The sequence below is a fragment of the Dermacentor variabilis genome, chromosome 2 (genome assembly GCF_050947875.1).
Source record: "Dermacentor variabilis isolate Ectoservices chromosome 2, ASM5094787v1, whole genome shotgun sequence".
Classification (NCBI taxonomy): Eukaryota; Metazoa; Arthropoda; class Arachnida; order Ixodida; family Ixodidae; genus Dermacentor; species Dermacentor variabilis.
Window position 1 is genome coordinate 40,419,577 of NC_134569.1, and position 18,774 is coordinate 40,438,350.

At 41.7% G+C, this 18,774-nt stretch overlaps 2 protein-coding genes across 3 annotated transcripts in view; one reads left to right on the forward strand and one right to left on the reverse strand.

The window, feature by feature from the left end:
• LOC142571682 (integrin alpha-9-like) overlaps window positions 1-6,782 on the forward strand; it is a 103,643-nt gene extending 96,861 nt beyond the window's left edge. The window contains exon 27 of the mRNA XM_075680215.1: window positions 2,293-6,782. Within this exon, the coding sequence (XP_075536330.1) occupies window positions 2,293-2,457 (165 nt within the window). The 3' untranslated portion in view covers window positions 2,458-6,782. The remainder of the gene's footprint in view (window positions 1-2,292) is intronic.
• A 773-nt stretch (window positions 6,783-7,555) lies between these two features.
• The window catches only part of LOC142571681 (integrin alpha-9-like), a 61,661-nt gene continuing 50,442 nt past the window's right edge, over window positions 7,556-18,774 (reverse strand). For both annotated transcript variants that reach the window (XM_075680212.1, XM_075680213.1), the window contains exons 24-27: window positions 17,962-18,084; window positions 14,916-15,014; window positions 12,626-12,748; window positions 7,556-10,895 (exon numbers count right to left, since the gene is read on the reverse strand). In XM_075680212.1, the coding sequence (XP_075536327.1) occupies window positions 10,683-10,895; window positions 12,626-12,748; window positions 14,916-15,014; window positions 17,962-18,084 (558 nt within the window). In that variant the 3' untranslated portion in view covers window positions 7,556-10,682. The remainder of the gene's footprint in view (window positions 10,896-12,625; window positions 12,749-14,915; window positions 15,015-17,961; window positions 18,085-18,774) is intronic.

Here is an 18,774-nt window from a genome sequence, read left to right on the forward strand (position 1 = left end):
ATTTATACTTAATCTCGTCAATTTCATTCAATTGTGCCCCTCTCAGTGGCAGTTGTCAGCTTTATCCCTCCCTGTTTCCTTTGTGTACTTGTATGTTTTCATATCTAATAATAATAATAATGGTTGCTGAACAAGAACAGCATTCCATGTAAACACCAAAGAATGCTTTGCTTTAACTGGTTATTGACAGCATGTAGAATCCACATAACTACTTTTTCTATGACACATACAAATAATTACGGATGAAGAATAACTTTGTCATAAAGCTAGACATGTCTTATAAATAAAGTATAGAGAAATGACAACAGAAGGAATGACAACTTGCCACCAAAAGGAACTGTGTCCCTATTTGGCTTAATTGTCTGTTGGCCTTCATATGGATTCCTTGTGAGGCAGGGGGAAGGAACAAATGAGTTTTAGAGAACCAATGCATAAGCCCTGCATCCATAAGACAAAGAAATTGTAGATGGCCCCCTAGCTACCTTAAAGATGTGCATTAGCAGTTTCTGCAAAAATTTGTGGATGATACACCAAAACGTTAGTACAGACCTCGCTACAACATTGGGTCCTGAATAAATTTTAAGGATGACAAAAACCTCTCCACTTTTGTGATGCAAGATAATACTGGCTTCATTAATAATGACCCATAACTATTTTGTTAACTCTTGTGAACACCCCGTGTAGCACAGCATGTTTAACTACCCTGCAAATGTACTTCAGTGTTACTGCAGCAACATTTCATTTCTACCTAAAGATGAGAGTACTGTGCCTGTAGGATTGAGGTACAGTTAGCAAAATGTACGTGTTGTAGAGATGGGGTCTGCATGGGGCGGCTAGGCAAGGGCACAATGCTCCTCCACTTCGTAATGTACAGAGGCTCAACTGCAGGGTTCGTCGATTCTCCAACACAGTGAAGGGAAGGCTCTGGTATGGGAACACCAACAAAGACAGTTTATTAACCCAAAATACACTACAGTGTGAGAGTCACCGTGTTCACGGGCAAAGGCTCACTGCAAAATGTACTACTGTCCACTGTGCTAGGGCTTTCCGGGTAGCGGTCCACTGAGCACGAGACTGAGAAGTCAGGGGAGCCAAGGGCTCATGTAACCAACTTATGGACCTCAGCATCTGTTGCGACATGAAGCGCTCAATGGAAGAGAGCTTTGATGGAGGGGCCGCCACTCGGGCAGCCAATCGGGGTGCATCCTGGTGATGTGTGCTCGCATTGTGCCTTGATACTGGGAGAGAGAAGCACAGTTTGCATGGGAAAGTAGCTCCAGCACACTATTCATGTCTGCCATGTTACCACCAAGGCAGCAGTTCCTGGAGATCAAGCTATGCACCACGCATGAGCTGGGGGATGAGGTGTGTGAAGGGCATCTGAATCCCCACAGTATAGCAGTGCAATGCAAGCTCTTTTGCAGTAACACAAACTTAGGCAGCTACTAAGGTTTGTAGAGTTGATTGCCAGTTTACCTGGCAAAGCAGAGTCACATTGGTAGTGCAGAAATGACACAGGACAAAAAGAGGAGGGAAACACAGGAGGTCCTTTTTGGTTCTGTTATAATTGTCCTACATCATCTCTATGCTACCATATTATACAGAAAATTTTTAGCTGTTATGTTGCTAACACAAGTGTGTGCTATCATGTTTCATTTCATAAATCACTGTATGCATAGTTCTTGCTGCCAGTGAGAGGCAACTGAGGTTGCACTTCTCGTGCTGATTATGCCACGCTCGCTCATATTACAGTATGCTATGGACATTGCTAGCATTCTCCTGGCATAGCGGAGTTTGCTATATTGTGTACTCAGTTCTGCTAGTTGCAAAGTGCCTGAATAATAAAGAAAAAGAGGACGTGCATTGTTCTTTTTCCATGCAGTCACTGTGAATTAAATGTCTTCACATGCATCGTTCAACTTTTGCTTCTGTGGTGCTGGTTATCCATTCACTCAGCAAAAACACATTGGCATGCCAATACTTCACCTCACTAGTAGCAAAAGCTATGAGCCATGTCGGTCAACCAAGAACGAAAAGCAGAAGAGAGGACTGTCAATTGTTGGGCTCTAATTGCTCTGTGCGTGACTTTGGTTGAATCAAACAGTTAGCAGCTTGCTATCGGCAAACCCTTGCCCACATCCTGCAACATGCATTTAGTTTGCATTTTTGATTTGCTGACACGGCTCATATCATTCACTGTACGGAATTAAATTGACGAGATGAAGTGTTATTATTGCCACTTTAGGAATGTTGTATGAACTTCCTTTCTCTATGTGCAACTTTTTGCTGCAGTGTGGCTTCTTCAGGAGAGAAGCCAAAGAAGAACTGGAACGCTCGAAACGGGAGTCCTTAGCAGCTAGCAGTGCACCGCATTCACCCACAACAGAGGCTCTGCCCAGCATTCCATCAGATGACCCCGAAGCCCGTACAAGTCTCCTCAGCTCGGAAAACCCCTGAGACAAGCCTAGCTGGTGGTTTGCCATTCCTAAGCATGCTCAAGCATTGCATCTGTGCTAGTCACATTGTCGTCATGTTGCCTGGGGAACTTCACCTGTGGTATCTAGCTATGTTGTCTGCCTCCTAACGCACTGTTCTGTGCTCTGCTTTGACATGTTGCCCTTAGCACACAGTACAGCCTTGTTTTAGGATCTTGGACAAAGCTGACAATCTGCATTAAATTAGGACCATTAGAAGTCAGAGCAATAGGATAGTTCTTCTGACATTCCAGTTGGTTGTACATGGTTTTCTTGGGGAATATTTTCTTTGGTTGTGTAAGACAGATGATGGTGTAAAATCGGTAACACGGAAGTAAGGGTACAACATTAAAACACAAATGGCTATGTTTGGAAGAGCTTCTTGCATTTTGTGTTGCTGCTGTTTGATACATGCAATTTTGCTTGAAATAACAGCTTTGGAGTGCTCCAGAGCATTTGAAACACTGCCAGATTCTCCTATTGTCACTTCTTTATAGCAACAACTGCCTGAATATATAGCATCTGCAGGCCCTTAGGTATCGAATGGTAAAGTAATTGGAGCAATCAAAGAGAATATTTGATTAGCATGGCTCAGGGCATTTCAATATTTTATGGCACATCTAATGGATGCATCATGTAATATATGTCAAGGTATCTATTTTATGAGGTCTTTATGAAGAAGCAGAAATTCAAACCCGAACGTAGGTGCACCGCTGGTCTGTGCATGCATTTAACTCTTGCTTGTAGAATAGCTGAACAAATGCTTTTGAGCTGTCTGATGCTTTAAAAGGGCCCTGAACCACCCCTCGAGCTTGGTATAATAACATAGTCTGCAGGTCGCATGTGCTGCTGTGAACATCTCAGCCAAGTTTTGCTGTCGTACACGGTGCATGGAGCTCGCAAGTGGATCGCGACATCACGTTTCTCTCAAACGCTCTCGTTTCAGCAGAAGGCCCTGTCCTCACTCTCTTCTGGACACTTTATTTTGTCATCGGATGCTTTATTTTGTCATTCCTTTAGACCGCTGTTATTGGCTGATAGCTGACATCAAGCTGCGGTTGGCTACATGGCGTAGATATGGCGGCCGCTGCAGGGTGCCGCCACGAGTCCACTGGCTAAGTGCACTGCGGCTCGCTGAGGACAACCGCGTTCGGATTATGTTTTTCGCGTCGTAGGCACCAAAGGCGGAGGTCGTGGCGTCTACGTTAACATCCAAAATAAAATTTGAACTGTGCACTCCGGTGACATATAGAAGGTGACATATAGAAGGTGGGCACGCCCAACTGCGCCATAGCCTTCGCAGTGCAAGGCATTGAAGAAGGAACAGGAGCACAGCAGAGGCCGTATTTGATTTCCAATAACTCCGCGTCTGCTTGACACATTGAAGTACTTTTTGCGGCAAAGTATTTCTGAAATAGCCTATTTTCACTTCAGCTGCCTTTCTCCACTTCAATAGAAAGTGGTTCAGGGTCCCTTTAAATCTGCTACTGTGTATCTGCCATCCATCCATAGTTGCTACAGTTGCTAATGAAGCTTGTCTTTCTTGGATGAACACAAATGCAACAAAGTACTTTATGCACGTAGCAACTTGCGGTCACAGATATACATCAAGAGATGGTTTATGTAGTACATTGTATTGCTTGGTTTCATAGGGATCACATTGTAGTAGTATTTCTACAAACGAGGTTATTTCTAGTTCTGTGGGAAATAAGGTTACATTGTTGTACAGTATGTAGTTATTTCCATTGTTCCATGGGGACATCTTTGTTTTGTTCCATTCACAAAACTAGCCTTGACTATGTTCATTTGCAGTGCATGGTGTACATAGGGTATGGATACAGAAAGTGCCATGTCTGGTTGTATTCAGTCTAGCATGACTGCATCTGAGGCCTTTGATCAGCATCATCTTGAATAGAGGCACACCTGTGTTGCATGCTCGATTAGCGTAGTTTTATGATGTGGCTACTTCTTCAGTCGTTCCTTGTAGAATCAAGTCTATCACTGCCAACAGTGAACTGAAGCCTTTGACACATGCGCAACTATGGCTGATTGCTAGAACAAGGTTGTGTATGGTTGTACTGGTGTTTGTGGTTTCGTGATGATATCCTGTGATCTCTACTTAAATAGCTGATACCACAATTGTGCCTTATAGAAAACTTCTTGATGAGCATATGTGCTAGAGGTGCTGGCTGTATTTGGGACCTGGGCTGGAATGTTTCTTTTTCTTAACAGTTCCGTTTCACAAATTTCAAGGTCGCTTAGTTTGTTTTCTGCTGAGCTGCTGTTGTATGCATGCGTGCAGGACTGTAAACATACCAACCACTTGTCATGGCAAATATAATGAAAGTTAATGCTTCCTCAGAAAAAATGTCATTCCAGCCCTAGTCCTCTCATTACGCTTTGTTTTATTTTTTTTTAGTTTGACCTGCATGGCATGCAGCAACCTAAATTTTTTGGCTCATATTGTACAGAATATATTTATCATGAAAATTATGATACGGCTGCTTAAAAACACTTTGTTAACAGCTGTGTAAAGGGGTCTTCTATATTGTCCTAATGCGGCAGGCATACTTGGAGCTGCTGTGTTCTTGTGTCCTTCTATTGTTGCTGCGAGTTAAGTTCCTTGAGAAGGGTGCTATGTTTTGGCTTTTTAAGAAGCTTTGTGTGAATGATATTATTATTCACTATTGTGTCCTTCTACATTTAAGCAGATAAAGATGTATATAGATCTTGTAGAAGAAACTGGTGTATAGATTACAAAAAAGAAAGAAGAAAAACTCACGGGTGAGTATGAAAACCATAGCCATGTTGATACACTCGACATTTTGAGAGATAGGCTTGATACAAAAGAGAACACTTAGTCAAAGCTTTCTTAAACTTCATGGTTTAAGAAATGGCAGTGGTAATCATGGTCTGTGGTGCTGGACACTGTTGATTTGCTGCAGCAAAGAGTGGTGGTGTGAGAAATGGGCTGTACTGAAGACTTATCCAGAGAAGCAAACATGTGTGAAGTTATGGACTGGAAACTCTACAGACTGCCTCAATAAAAAGCATCTTAAGTGCCCCACAAAACACATACTCATTCGTGCCGTATAATCATGTGAGATTTTACATAAATGCTTCTATATTCTCTCACGCGGTCATATGGGATTGTTAGGTGTCTAACCTATGGTGTGCATATGTTTTTTCAGTAAGGTGTCGGGACTGTATAAGCAAATCTCATGCATAAGTGAAAGCAATCCAAAGGTTGTAAAAGTTGAGTGAAAGACAGTCAGAAGTAAAGAAAGGTAACTGAAGGCATTGTGGCTAGGTGCACAAAGTTTCCACAAGCTGTCAGGTATTCCCCTTCTATTCTGTCACATGTAAGTGCGAGGAATATATTTATTTTACAACAATTGTGAACAACAATGTGCACCAAGAATGGGCTCCATGTATGCAGCAATGGTATTCAGCAAAGAATTAGTAATCAAATATTACTTATGTTAACTTTACCTCACTGTCATGTGAATCTGTGTGCTACATCTGGTAGCAGTATCAACATGGCTCTGTTAGTGTCAAACTTCACCTCATGTTTTATCATTTTAAGATATTGCAATTCCTCTGATGCTACACACCTTTTTCTGATACTTCTGTGTAGTTTGATACGTTATTAACTGTAGTAACAGAGAATAGCTATGTGGTACAGTTGCTTTTATAAGATATTTAGGTGTTTAGCTAGTTTTTGAGGCAGATGTCCAAGTTTTTTGTTTCACATCTTCAGGGATCAAGTGGCATAGCTTAGGAGATTTTCGAGACTAATATTATTCCTTTTCCTTGTTCTAATAGGTCATGTAGTAGATTTATTGCTGTCTGCATTTTGTGGTTGCTGTTTTTTCTAATTTTGGACAAGGGTCTGGTATATCAGTGATTATGCCCAACATCATGTAATCATGCATGTACACAAAACCATGCATGCAGCCATTGTGCTGCTGAGTTATGACTTAAAATTCATGGATCATATATGTGGGGACAAGTGTACAGGGTGATTGATCATCTGTTATTTATGACAGTTCATACGATTGTCAGTGTGTTTCTTGTGTTCATTGCTCATCATGTATTGATTTCATTCTCATTGCAGCCAGAATATGTTGCCTTGTAGTTGAGCGCTGTATCAGGCTTCTCAAATTTGCCATCATGCATAGATTTCATGTAGCAAAGTTCAACATGAAAATATTGCAGTTAGGTCTTTCTACAATGCTGTTATATTCACACACCTTTTTGTAAGAGTATTAGAGAGCCAGAATAAAGTCTACTGTTTTATTAAGAAAATTTTGTCATGTTTGTTTTGGCAGTCTACAAGAGTGCAGTACATTAATGGACTGATTTTGTTTTTAGTGTTGTGTTCATTACAGTGACATAAATTCACTGCGATAAGCAGTCAAGTCCTATGAAACTGGTTTGGTCTCTAAGTAACATCCTGCTGATTGCACCAAAGTTCAGTGGTTGTCACCAGCAAACGGGAAGATGTACAGAAAGTTTGGAATACAAAGATTCGAGATGGGGGGGGGGGGTGAAAATAAGAATTGTAAAATTTCAAAGGCGTGAGACAGTCCTAACTGGTGCAATTAAGTGCCAAAATGTAGTAATTGAAGTTGAAGGTTAGCTGAAGAAGAAGATTGTACTACAGAAGCTATGACTGAAAATCAGTGCTCAATGAGTGAACATTCAGAGAACACCTGGGTGAGGACCAAACCCTTGCAGAAGCAGTGAGTGAAGTGGAGTGAGTGATGAGAACTTCAGGTCAACTGCTTATTGCGGTAAATGACTCAAGTCTGTGAAGAACCTTGAGACTATTGGTATTTTTTTATTTGAAGTAACGCGTAGACATTATACCTGTAACAGCAACAATTTTGATGCTGCAACATTATCTCATAACTTTTGTGCCCGACTAAAATAGACCTGAGGTTGATAGTGCTATTAATGTTATGATTTACTACCCCTAAATGAAAGTCATTTTAGCTCAATTAAAGATTCGTGTCACACTGTGTCTCAGACCTCATTTTACCTGGAGGAGCAAATGCTGCAAAATATAGGTGGCCTAGTCAAGTGATTTGTAACTTTATTTACATATCCACAAACAGCTGGTTCGCCCTCTTTCTTGTGAACAGTTGCGCAATTTGCAACTAGTTCCAATTGCATTGAATGGTTGTTGTGAACATACCATCACAAAGTGCATGCACAAGTGGCAGCTCAAAACCAGTTGGAGCATCCAGGGGAATCTTCAGGTTCTCTAGAATGAAAAGACTACTGCACCACTCTTCTGTAACTTGTATTAGATTATCACTAGCAGGACATGGTATGAATGTGACATTCATGTTGTGGGCCATGTGAAGGTGGCACTAGAACAGGGTAATAAATATCTGTAATCATCATGCAAAGTTGAATCTGAAGTTCACATTGGTGGTTTGCATGATTGCTTTCTTAAGGCATAAATGACTCATTACATGGGCAACATAAGTAAGCTAACAGGACATCACAGAACAGGCACAAGACATGTTTAGTGTGTTAAAAAAAATTGTGAAATACAAATCACAAAGTTAGCACAGCAAGAAAAGATGACCATTGCTCTTGAATAAAGCTGTGCGCACACATCACAGATACAGTGCAATCCTGTTCAGCATATCACCACTCACTCTAGTTATGGGGAAATGTGAAAACATGAAGATCCATAAAGATGACTTCTGATACAAACTTGCAATTGTAACAGAAAACAAAATAATGTGGAATGCTTCCAAAGGCTGTTAACATGGTCTATTGTTTGGGGTATGCATGGTTATAAAGCATTGCTTGGTGTTAAAAAATATGACACTGTTGTAAGGGTAAAAAAAAAAAAAAACTATGACCACCTAGCATGTCTTAATACTGTAAATAGCACTAGTGTCTTGCCTCAAATGACACACAGTGTTGTCTTCTACTTGTGATGAAATTGGCACATAGCACATATTTATTCAAGCGAGTCTGTTATGGCAACGTTGATTTGGTGCTGTATGATTCACCAAACTTTTGCTAGCAGTGGTAAATTTTCTGAATTATGACCCAATGATCATTCTATGGGCACTCAAAGAGCAGGTACTTTGGCTTTTCCCACTTGCAGATAACACTACTGTTAGTATATAATTCTCGCAGGACTAGTTACTATGGAACGCATTCAACTAGACTTTGCATATAGAATGAACAAGGAAAGACCATTACTTGTTGCAATCAGTACATGACCACATACAATACATGAGCATGTTCGTGTATATTATATATACTATGCAAATAAATATTACTATCATTAACTATTTAATGCTTAGTAAAATGAGACCACTGCAGTAATACAGACTATAAGTACACAGCATGAATCATCACCCATCCTTTCATTAATTATGTACTGCCTGAAGTCAAGTGTGTTCATCAACTGATTAGTTGTGGATCCACAATCCTTGCTTGACTTATAATGGAATTATTATGCACAAACCACATATTCTGTTACACATAGCAAAGGCATTCACTCATACCTGCATACAGGGTGTCCCAGCTAATATTAGCCAAGATGCTTAACAAAAAAAAATATTCAGAGGACACAGTGCGAGATAATATTGTAAGACCTGCAGTGTTCAGTTGTTAGACCTGTGACTGCCAAATACCGTAGCCCTTTTAATTGTATCTTGCACCGTGTTTTTTAAGTAGCTTTCTTCATTGAGCAGCATGGATAACATTAGCAGGGACATATGGTATAATGAATTGCAATACGCACAAGGGTTGTGTTGATAGTGTCTTGATATTGGTGAAGCCTATTCAATAAATTTTGGTTTATAATTCACCACGTGAGCACCACGTGAGCAAGTGCCACACTCGCACGTCAAAAGGGGCACACCATATATTGCAACAGCATGTTGACTGCCAATTTTATCCTTGCACAGCTACCAAGCACAGCTCCTGCTTCTTTAAGGAATTAAGCGGCACCGTATGTGAACATAATGAAATATTACTTCCAGTAGAAAAGCTAAAATAAATTGACTTTATGCTCATGGAACAGCAGAATTTTGCACATGAAGTGCATGGAAATAAAGGAAATTAAATTTTCTCACAAACTGCCTCAAAATTATTTTTGGCTGCCTTTAGCATTTGCTACCTGTCAGTATGTGTTTGTTAGGCTACTGCATATGCGCACAATCACGTATGGATTGCAGGCAAAAGGAAGATAAAACTAATCATGTTGTCATTCAAGGCCTTGAGAGTGTTAAGCACTCATGAACTAATGAAATCACTGCTGGCAAGCACTAAGTATTGATAGTGGCATTCTTCCTTCTGCATGCCATATATCTGATATCAAGCTTGGTATGAGTAGTTGAATTACGTTAATGCTTCAATCATTTGTCCTTGCACTTTTATAATAAGGCTGAGAAGTAGAAAGTGTTTATATGTGCTACTGGTTCACCATATCTCGTTCTGCACTACAGTTGTACTGTTTCAACATGCAAGACTGGTAGACTAACAAATATTTTAGCCATAGACTATGGAAAATTATTCTTAAGTATAGGTACACGTTCATAGTGTGTTCAGGTCACTGTTACCAAGGTTTTCCATACAAACTGGCAATGTACAGTTGAAACTTGCAAAAATCACAATGTGGATCTGCAGGCTTGAAGAGACATGCATCTTGTCAGTAATGAGCACTTTGGGCTATTTTGAACCGTGGAAGCATTTTATATCCATTAATTTGTATACTGCAATGTACCTTTTACTCTTATGCTGAGCTCGCATTGAGGCCAACAGGAAAGCACTCCGTCAGAGTAATGTTCTGCACTGTCATGACCTAGATTAAATATTTTACAGCACGTTCCTCTTATAGTTCTGCATCTGTCTTGTTTTTTTTTTTTTTTACTTTCCAAAGCAATGGGCACAGAGCAAGAAGAAAGGAAAGAGTAAGTCCAACAGAACATTGTCACCACAAATCGTACAGGTAGCAAGCACACCACTGAGCTTGGTGCAGTCTCCTGTGTGCATCGCAGGGAATAGTCTCAAATGAGAGGCGCAAGGTGTCCCAGAACCGTCGCCGCTGGACGACGAAAAGTTTAGAGGTCACACTTTGCACTTCACTTGTTGCCATATTAATACAACATGTGCTGAATCGTTCAAGGCCTTGATGTGCCGCTTTTCAACCAGCAGTTATGCTAGTCATGCTCAGCCAAGATCCTTGACATCTTCGGTACTGCCTTCTATCTGTTCCTGGAGCACTTTCAGGTCGGCGGCACCCATCATCATGCTCTTGCGGAAAAACTCCTTCTCAGCCTCCACGTCGGCTTTCGTAACAGTGAACTCGTTCCACTCATTGTCGTTCTCCTCCTGCAGAAGCTTCTCCAGCGCCTCGCGCTGTCGCCGGCGGAAGAAGCCCAACTGCAGGGAAATGAGATGTACAGAACATTTTGAGCCTTTCACTGCGTGCAAAATGCGATCTCTGAGGCTGCCAAGCAAGTACTATGTACCTGTGAAGTTGTAAAAAAATACAGAGGTTTACTTGGTATTCACTGAAGTGATTTTGATAAATTTTATTGTTTAGAGGGCCTCTTACCATGATTAAGCATTGCCAACAGACAGAGCGCAGTGGTAGAGCATGCATGCTCACGATCGTGTCTGTAAAATATCAAACTGCTGCACGGCGTGAAAACAGCTGAAAATTTTCAAACGAAAAATCCCATGTAGAATAACTGTCAGTTAGATGTGTTGGTTCATGATGGAAAAGCGCTGCTAAAATGAAGGCTTAGGAAAAACACAGGACAAAGCGTTTTTCTTAGCAAAGTGTTATTAACAGATGGAAAAGGGCCCTTTGTACTAGAAAAAAAAAATCATTTAGAATAGCTGTCAGTTGGGCGTGTTGGAAAACGTTCATGATGGAAAAGCGCTGCTAAAATGGAGCCTTGGGAGTGCTTTGTGAAAGTGGATCATCCACTTCCATATCAATTAATTTATCACTTCGTTAGTTCAATTAATAAGTACAAGGAATTTCCCCTGTGTTGTTCTTTGTGTCTTTGTTGGCTTCTTATGATATGATTAATAAAGTCGGGCCCCTTGGTTAATCCCCTTGTTTCTTGTTCGTTACATAACGAGGGTCTCAAATCTGGCAAGATTGACGACTTCAGGTAGCATGTGTCGGTTTATCGACCAATTGCTTTCACCCAAGAAGATAACGTACTTGTGACGCCTGCAGCAGAAAGAATGTTCCACATCCGCCGCCAAAGTTTACGAGTGGTGGCGCTGGCTTACACTCTCAGGGTTAGTTCTAGTAGTAAGACATAAAAAACCCAGAAAAAGGATGGAAAATGGCGCCTCGGTAGCTCGTAAGTGAAGACGAGAAATCACTCCCCACCTGCGGCAAGTTGTTTTCGTAAGTTGTTTTCGTAAGTTGTTTTCGTTTTCATTTCCATCAATTTATCATTTCTTTAATTTAATAAGTACAGTGTCCCCTATGTTGTCCTTGGTGTCTTTGTTCATTAACTTCTGATGATATGATTAATAAAAATCGGGCCTCTCGGTGAACCTCCTTTCTTCTCGTTCATATATATATATATATATATATATATATATATATATATATATATATATATATATATATATATATATATATATATATATATATATATATATATAAAGAGGCGAGGCATTTTCGTCTCTTGTAGGGGTTCAAAACATGAATGTTCATTAAAACACTTCATTGAAAACAACCAACAAACCCGACAAAAAGTCATTGTAAAAGCTGTAAAAGCTGAAGTAGCAGGGTACTTGGTGCATCTTGCGAATCTGGAAAGCTTTCGGTCGCGTACGTGTGTTAGGCACCCACCTACATTACCAAGAAAAAGAAATGCAACTTTGTCCCACAGTAAAACATTGGTAATTTGAAAGAAACACACCACGTGCTTCGGGCTCGTATGTTTAGCAGTTCTTGTTTCTTTCGTATTAAAATTTACCCATAAAGCTATGATGTAACTGTGCAGAAAGCTTCTGTTCGTTATTTGTTAAATTTAACCGGGTGTTCCGAGGGTTTTTAACAGTGTAAACATTAAAGGTATCAATACCAGTTATTGCTGGTATGTTGATGTCGAAGCTCATTCAGGTTAGTATATACATACGTGAACCAGTCCAGCAATAATCAGAGAGAAGAGGATGAGGCCAGAGAAAGCGCTTGCTGCGATGATCCAAGTGGCCACCTTTTCCGCCGGTGGAGGGCCTTCCTTCTGGAAGACAGTTGCCACCTGACAGAAGAAAACAAACAAATGTGGTTTTATTTTATTTCAGCAAAACACTGCTTATGCCACCGCATCACAGGCTCGCAAGTGTTTTCGAGGTGTGGGAATGCGTCTGCCCGCAAGATATCATCTGCAAACTTTATATGGTGGTGGTGATGCAGCGCACATACAAGGACAATGTGAAGACACACTAGAAAACATGACACTACAAAATAAAAATAAAAGAAGCAGCGAGTGTTGTGTTTTCTTTTGTCTTTGTCAGTGTGCTGCTTCACCACCAAAGCTCATCATTAGCCGCAACAATCAATATAGCTAGCTGCTATATGGCCTCCGAAATTTCTGGCGTGGCGTGTTGCTCCACGCCGGAGATCACGGTGGTCCATGATTATGCTGAGTAGTGCCACACTGTCACCAGGTCGCTACATGCACTAAGGTCCCTAATTATAAAACACACTACCTCTCACCAGGCGGCCGAGCACATAATAATTCAAGCCATATGTCACCGTTTTAGTGGTAGCTTTTAGGAATTAAAGGGGATGAAACAAGCCAAGGGACAATAGGTGAAATTCAGTGAGTGGAGGACATTTGAGGCCCAGTGTGTTAATTTTGTTCAAAGTATGCACAGATATGCGTAAGTTTCGTTTTTTATTTCTTTTTTGACATTGACACGTGCATGTGCAGTTCCTGCTGTACAGAGCTTACGAGACCACATTGCCACGTAGTTAGGCATAATGCATCGCAACAAGTGGTTTAGTTTAGGAGGGAACAGGGGAGTCATCTGAAGATAGTGTTCCTGTATATATTACGTGGAAGTTACTATATGCACGCCTATCTGTGTTATACCCAGTAGCACTCACTCGAAAGTATGCGAACAGATGTGCAAAGACATGTACAGGTGCACATAATAATAATAATAATAATAATAATAATAATAATAATAATAATAATAATAATAATAATAATAATAATAATAATAATAATAATAATGGGGTTTTAAGATGGCAGAACAGCATTTGATTGTGAGGTATGCTGTAGGGGGAGAGGACTCCAGATTAATTTTGACCACCTGGGGCACTTTAAGGTGCACGAGCGTTTTTGCATTTCGCGCCCGTCTGAAAGCGGCTGCCGCGGCCGCGTGCGAACCCGCGACATCCCCCATTCTCAGCAACGCACCGCCATAGTCACTGGGCTATCTCGATGGGTCACCTATAATAGATTTAGCGCATAGCGATGGTATACTAGTGTATATATGCGACATAAGCAGAGCTGGTGATGAGATCTTGAGACGCTGAAGCTGTCAATGGCACTGAATGCGGACACCATAATTACGTATCAGCATGGTGTCATGCGCCATAGACAATGCCTTGCCACATGCGTGTGCTTACACGTCATACTTCATAAAACCTGACTAAACCTGGCTAAATAGGTATCGAACCTGGCGAGAAGAATAAGCCGCTCTTTTGTAACTCTCTACGTTTGTTCAGTGAGGAAACCTGAGTCAACACATCAGAGAAGCGTAGCAGTAGACACCTGCTTACGTAGCCAACATCTCTTTCTCACATGCTATCCGCTGGCTGTGTGCCGTAATTTAGTGACATACTGCAGATTTTGTGAATGATAATTCTTGTTTTATAAAAAGAGCAGCCCTACTCCATCGCATGGCAAGACATTGCGAGGTTTAATTCAAGATTATTTACAAATTAGCCATTAAAAACAACCATAAAGTGTTGGTCATTCGCTGAAATATCAGTGACTTCACCGAATTTTCTTTGTTATAGCGGTGTCGTCACCTTAGCTGTCAGATTATCGTTGCTTTCCTCATTGTAGCACAGATCGATGAATGTAACATGCACTCAGAAGTTTGAGCTTGACCTTGACTAATTGAAACAATTGCACTTATTTCAATCAAACAATTTCAAAACAGAGTAATTTAATCACACGGATTGACAAATGGTGCGCTCCATGACACGAATTGTGTCCGACCACTGCGTATCAAAATTTGTGACGAAACTGAGACAAGTAAACAGCGCATAGTGTTGAAGCCTAGGAAGCTGCCTTTGTCTTTGCTTACAAATGTACACAAAATTATCTCAATAATCACAGAATATTTAGCAAAACAATTTGACATACTGACGAGCCCAGCATTCAGTACTTTTAAAGCAACATGACTTACACGAATCTCCTTGCGGGATTGCGGGTCAGTCAAGAAGGTTGTGTTGTCCAGGATCTTCAGGTAACCTTCAGAGCCAACACTGAACGCATACCAGGAGCCCTTAAAGTAGCAAATGAAAGGCAGGTGGCTAATTATTACATATAAAACATCAGCGTCGTGTGACATTGAGAGGCTCGTAACCAGGTAGAGGGTTTTCAAGCACCAAATTTGTTGGGTGACACTAACTTTCGCGCACTGCTCTCTCTCTCTCTCTCTCTCTCTCTATATATATATATATATATATATATATATATATATATATATATATATATATATATTTTCCTGTCGTTCATGCGGAGGCACGCGTGATCGCTTATGTTATACAGTGCATACTGACAACGATAGAATTAAACAAGAGAGGAGGTTCGGTTTGTGCATACACCACTTTGATTAAATGTTAAACCCACTACACAGAGTGCGGGCAAGGGATGAGAACACGACCGCGTGATTCAATCATGGTTAACTGTTAGACGTCTGTTGTTGGTTTCCTGTCGATTATGGGCGCATTTTCTGTGAACGAAACAAATGGCATGCTGACACATGCTGTGCCAGCCAAACGATCATCCGACCTGTTGCCACTGTTGTGCTTGGCCAGTTTGCATCTGAAGTGTGTAAGAACGCCAGCATGTATAAGACATCGTGCGAAGTTTAAAGTTGTATTTTCTCATTTGCCTAGACGCCCAGTGGTAAAGTCAAATGCATGTAACATGGGCGAAGCGCATGAATCCCGCGGCCACCGTCTCATGCTGTCAAAGAGAGTTATGATGATGATGATGACGCCGTGAGTATTCCTTTCGAAATCGGGCGCTGGTACATGTCCTCAAGTCAATTCCTTTAATATTTATGGTGTATTTAAAGATTTAAATACTTTGGGTCCTGCAGAACAACAGTGCCCTCAGACGTACTGCAAATGAACCATACCGATTCCTGGTCTGACCCAGCAGCCCTACCGTATCGAGAGGACGTCGATTACGCTGATGGTCATTGAAGTCCGTACAGTCGGTATTTTAGCGTGACGTGAGAGTTGGAATAGACTCAGTTGAAAAAAATAAAACAAAGAAAGTTTCACCTGGTTTCTCCACAATGCTTAATTTCCCAAAGTACAGGAGTTGCGATATTATAATTTCACCGTTGTTAAAATTATGACCCGGTTGCTTTCTCGTTCAGTGCGCTTCTGTGTAGCATTGACCGACTGACCAACCGGCCGATCGAATGAGTGAATAAATGAATCTTTCAGTTTGCCATTGTCCATGAGACAAAATTAATCATTATATGAGGTTAGTGGTGATCATGTTGAGTGGTATCGCGTGCTGCCAATATAGTGATTGTCCTTTTGCTTTGTTCTGATTGCCTGGTATTTCAGAGCATGGAGATCGCTTGGAACGAATTAGTAATAATGATTGATCGTTTGTTTACTAGAAAATTAGAAACTGAGGCTGCTAACGCCTCAGCAGCGGCTAGCGTAGGGAGGAAGGGGTATGGGAATAATGGACAGGGAAAGAGGATAGCCGAAATGATGCTATAAAGGAGGCCAACCTTTGCGTGTTAAACATCGTATCCGCTTTCCAATACGAAAAAAAAAAAGACTAGAACGGTAGCTTGGTGGGGCAGTCTAAATTTGCTTGCAGCAACGGTCTGTAATACCAAGGAATTATAAAAATATAAAAAATGCGTTGAACCACCCACGGTGACCGCGAACAACACCATTCCTATGGCCCACACAGATCGTGAGAGTATTGTTGGAAACATCGGCTCAAGTTACGTACTACTCCCTGCATAAACGTTCAGTGAATGCGATATGTGTCTATGGGTATCAAGTGATGTTTGTATTTCACCGCGAGTATCCTGAAGTGTATTAAACCGAGAATGTAGGTAAAAAAATTATGGGCTTTTACGTGCTAAAACCACAAGATGAATATGAGGCACGCCGTAGTGGGGGACTCCGGAAATTTGGACCACCCGGATTTCTTTAAAAGGCCCCTCACTAGGCCCCATAGCAAATTTTGGTTATACGCTGGAAGTTGTTACATGTCCTCAGCGTTCTGCCACAAAAATTTTTCAAATCGGCTCCCCCCCCCCCCCCCCATTAATAGCCGAGATATAAATATTTCAGTGCCGCGAACCCATAATTTCAGCAGGCGGGCTCCACTGCCAAGCAAGACGCTCTCTCCCCTCACCCCGTCTAGCCTCCACAAGCGCAATTCCTTCCCTGCGTTCTCCCATACCGGACCTCGAGGATCGCGTGACGCATATGTCACAGGCCTCGCCTTCATTCTTTTTTCTCCTCGATTTTTTTTTCCTGCGCTACGCATTTCCGCTGACCACGCCGCGCACGAGCTCTTGCCTCGTCCACGCAGCGCACGAGTTTGCGCACTGTGCACAAGGAAACATGACTAGTGGTATAAGTCAGTGCTACACGAATACTGAGACAGAATAAGCGGATCGCAGAGCCTGATCACGCGCTGGAACACGGTAGAAAATTGCATAGTTTCGGTACCTGCGCACGTGACCGTGCCGTGACCGTATCTGCGCACGTGACGGCTGGATCGGCGCGCCGACGGCGAGCCCTTTCACGGGCGAGTTCTCGCTGCCGCTCGCCCAGCGCTGCCCGTTCCTAGGGGGAACGCAGAATGCGTGGCCGTCCCAGCCGTTTTCCGAGACTGAACTGAACGGAAACGAAGCCGGCACAGCGCGCGCGACACCCTGTCCTGCCCTTTCCCTACTCGGTTGAAGGGAAACGGCTCTGAGTGGTTGCGCGCGTGGCGTGAGCGCGCGCCTATGCAGCTGGAATCCTTACTAATGACTCACACTCCGGCGCCGGCGCGGCTGTCAACTAATCAAAACGCCCTTTCCCACACCTGCTCTGCTCTAGGAGCAACTGGGTTTTTGCGTGACTACAACAACGCCACCTGTGAACCAATAATAGATGCTTCGCTTGAAAAGTGATAGCAAGCCATGGTATATCAGCCGACTGAACGAAAAACACGAGACCTAAGCTTATACTCACAGCTTGTCTCGTGAACTCTTCCATGTTGACGACAACAGACAGTATTATCTGGGCAATCTTCTGTCTGGTGAGAAACGGCCCGAAGTTGCATCTGATTTCGTGACAGAGTGAAGTCTTGCAGTTCTGCAAGGAGAGAAAGCTCGATCATGTTACCCAAAGGATGTTCGATACATGTGCAGCGCGTTTTCCTCCCGGACGACTGTCTCAGTTCAATAAAAATACGGAATGCGAGAAAAAAAAAGAAATGTTGATATTTAGAGACTGTGCTTCTAGCAGTGGCGGAGTTCGAAATTTAAGCGATAATCGTCAGAATCAATGTTAGTTAACAGTATTCTGCTGATTAACTTTTCATGTAATTACTTAAAGAGGCATTTTATGTACCTGTAACTTATTTTAGACAATGTGGATCAATCTTAATTTCCTCTGCTGGTAATCTTTTCTATCCATAATTTCTTATCTGTATAAAACACGGTGGAATTACTGAAGCAGAAACACTATCTCATTTAAAAATTCCAGCAAAAGCCAGTTCTTTGAATTTGTTTATTTATCGCTGCAAAGAAGAAAACCACCTTTGAGTGAAGTTTGAAATGGTGAGGTTGTCTGTAGTCAGTGGTACGCTAAGACCGCAGTGGCCAATACATCACTGTCAAACTAATCTAAAAAAGAAGGTATGAATGCGCCAGCCATGCATTTACGTTTGCTTATTTCCGTGACGTCATGTCAGAAACCTCCTTTAATGATACCAAAAGAAGAAATAAGTTCACAGGAAACTGCAGGCATGAAGTGACGAGCAGTAGTTCAACAAGGAATGTC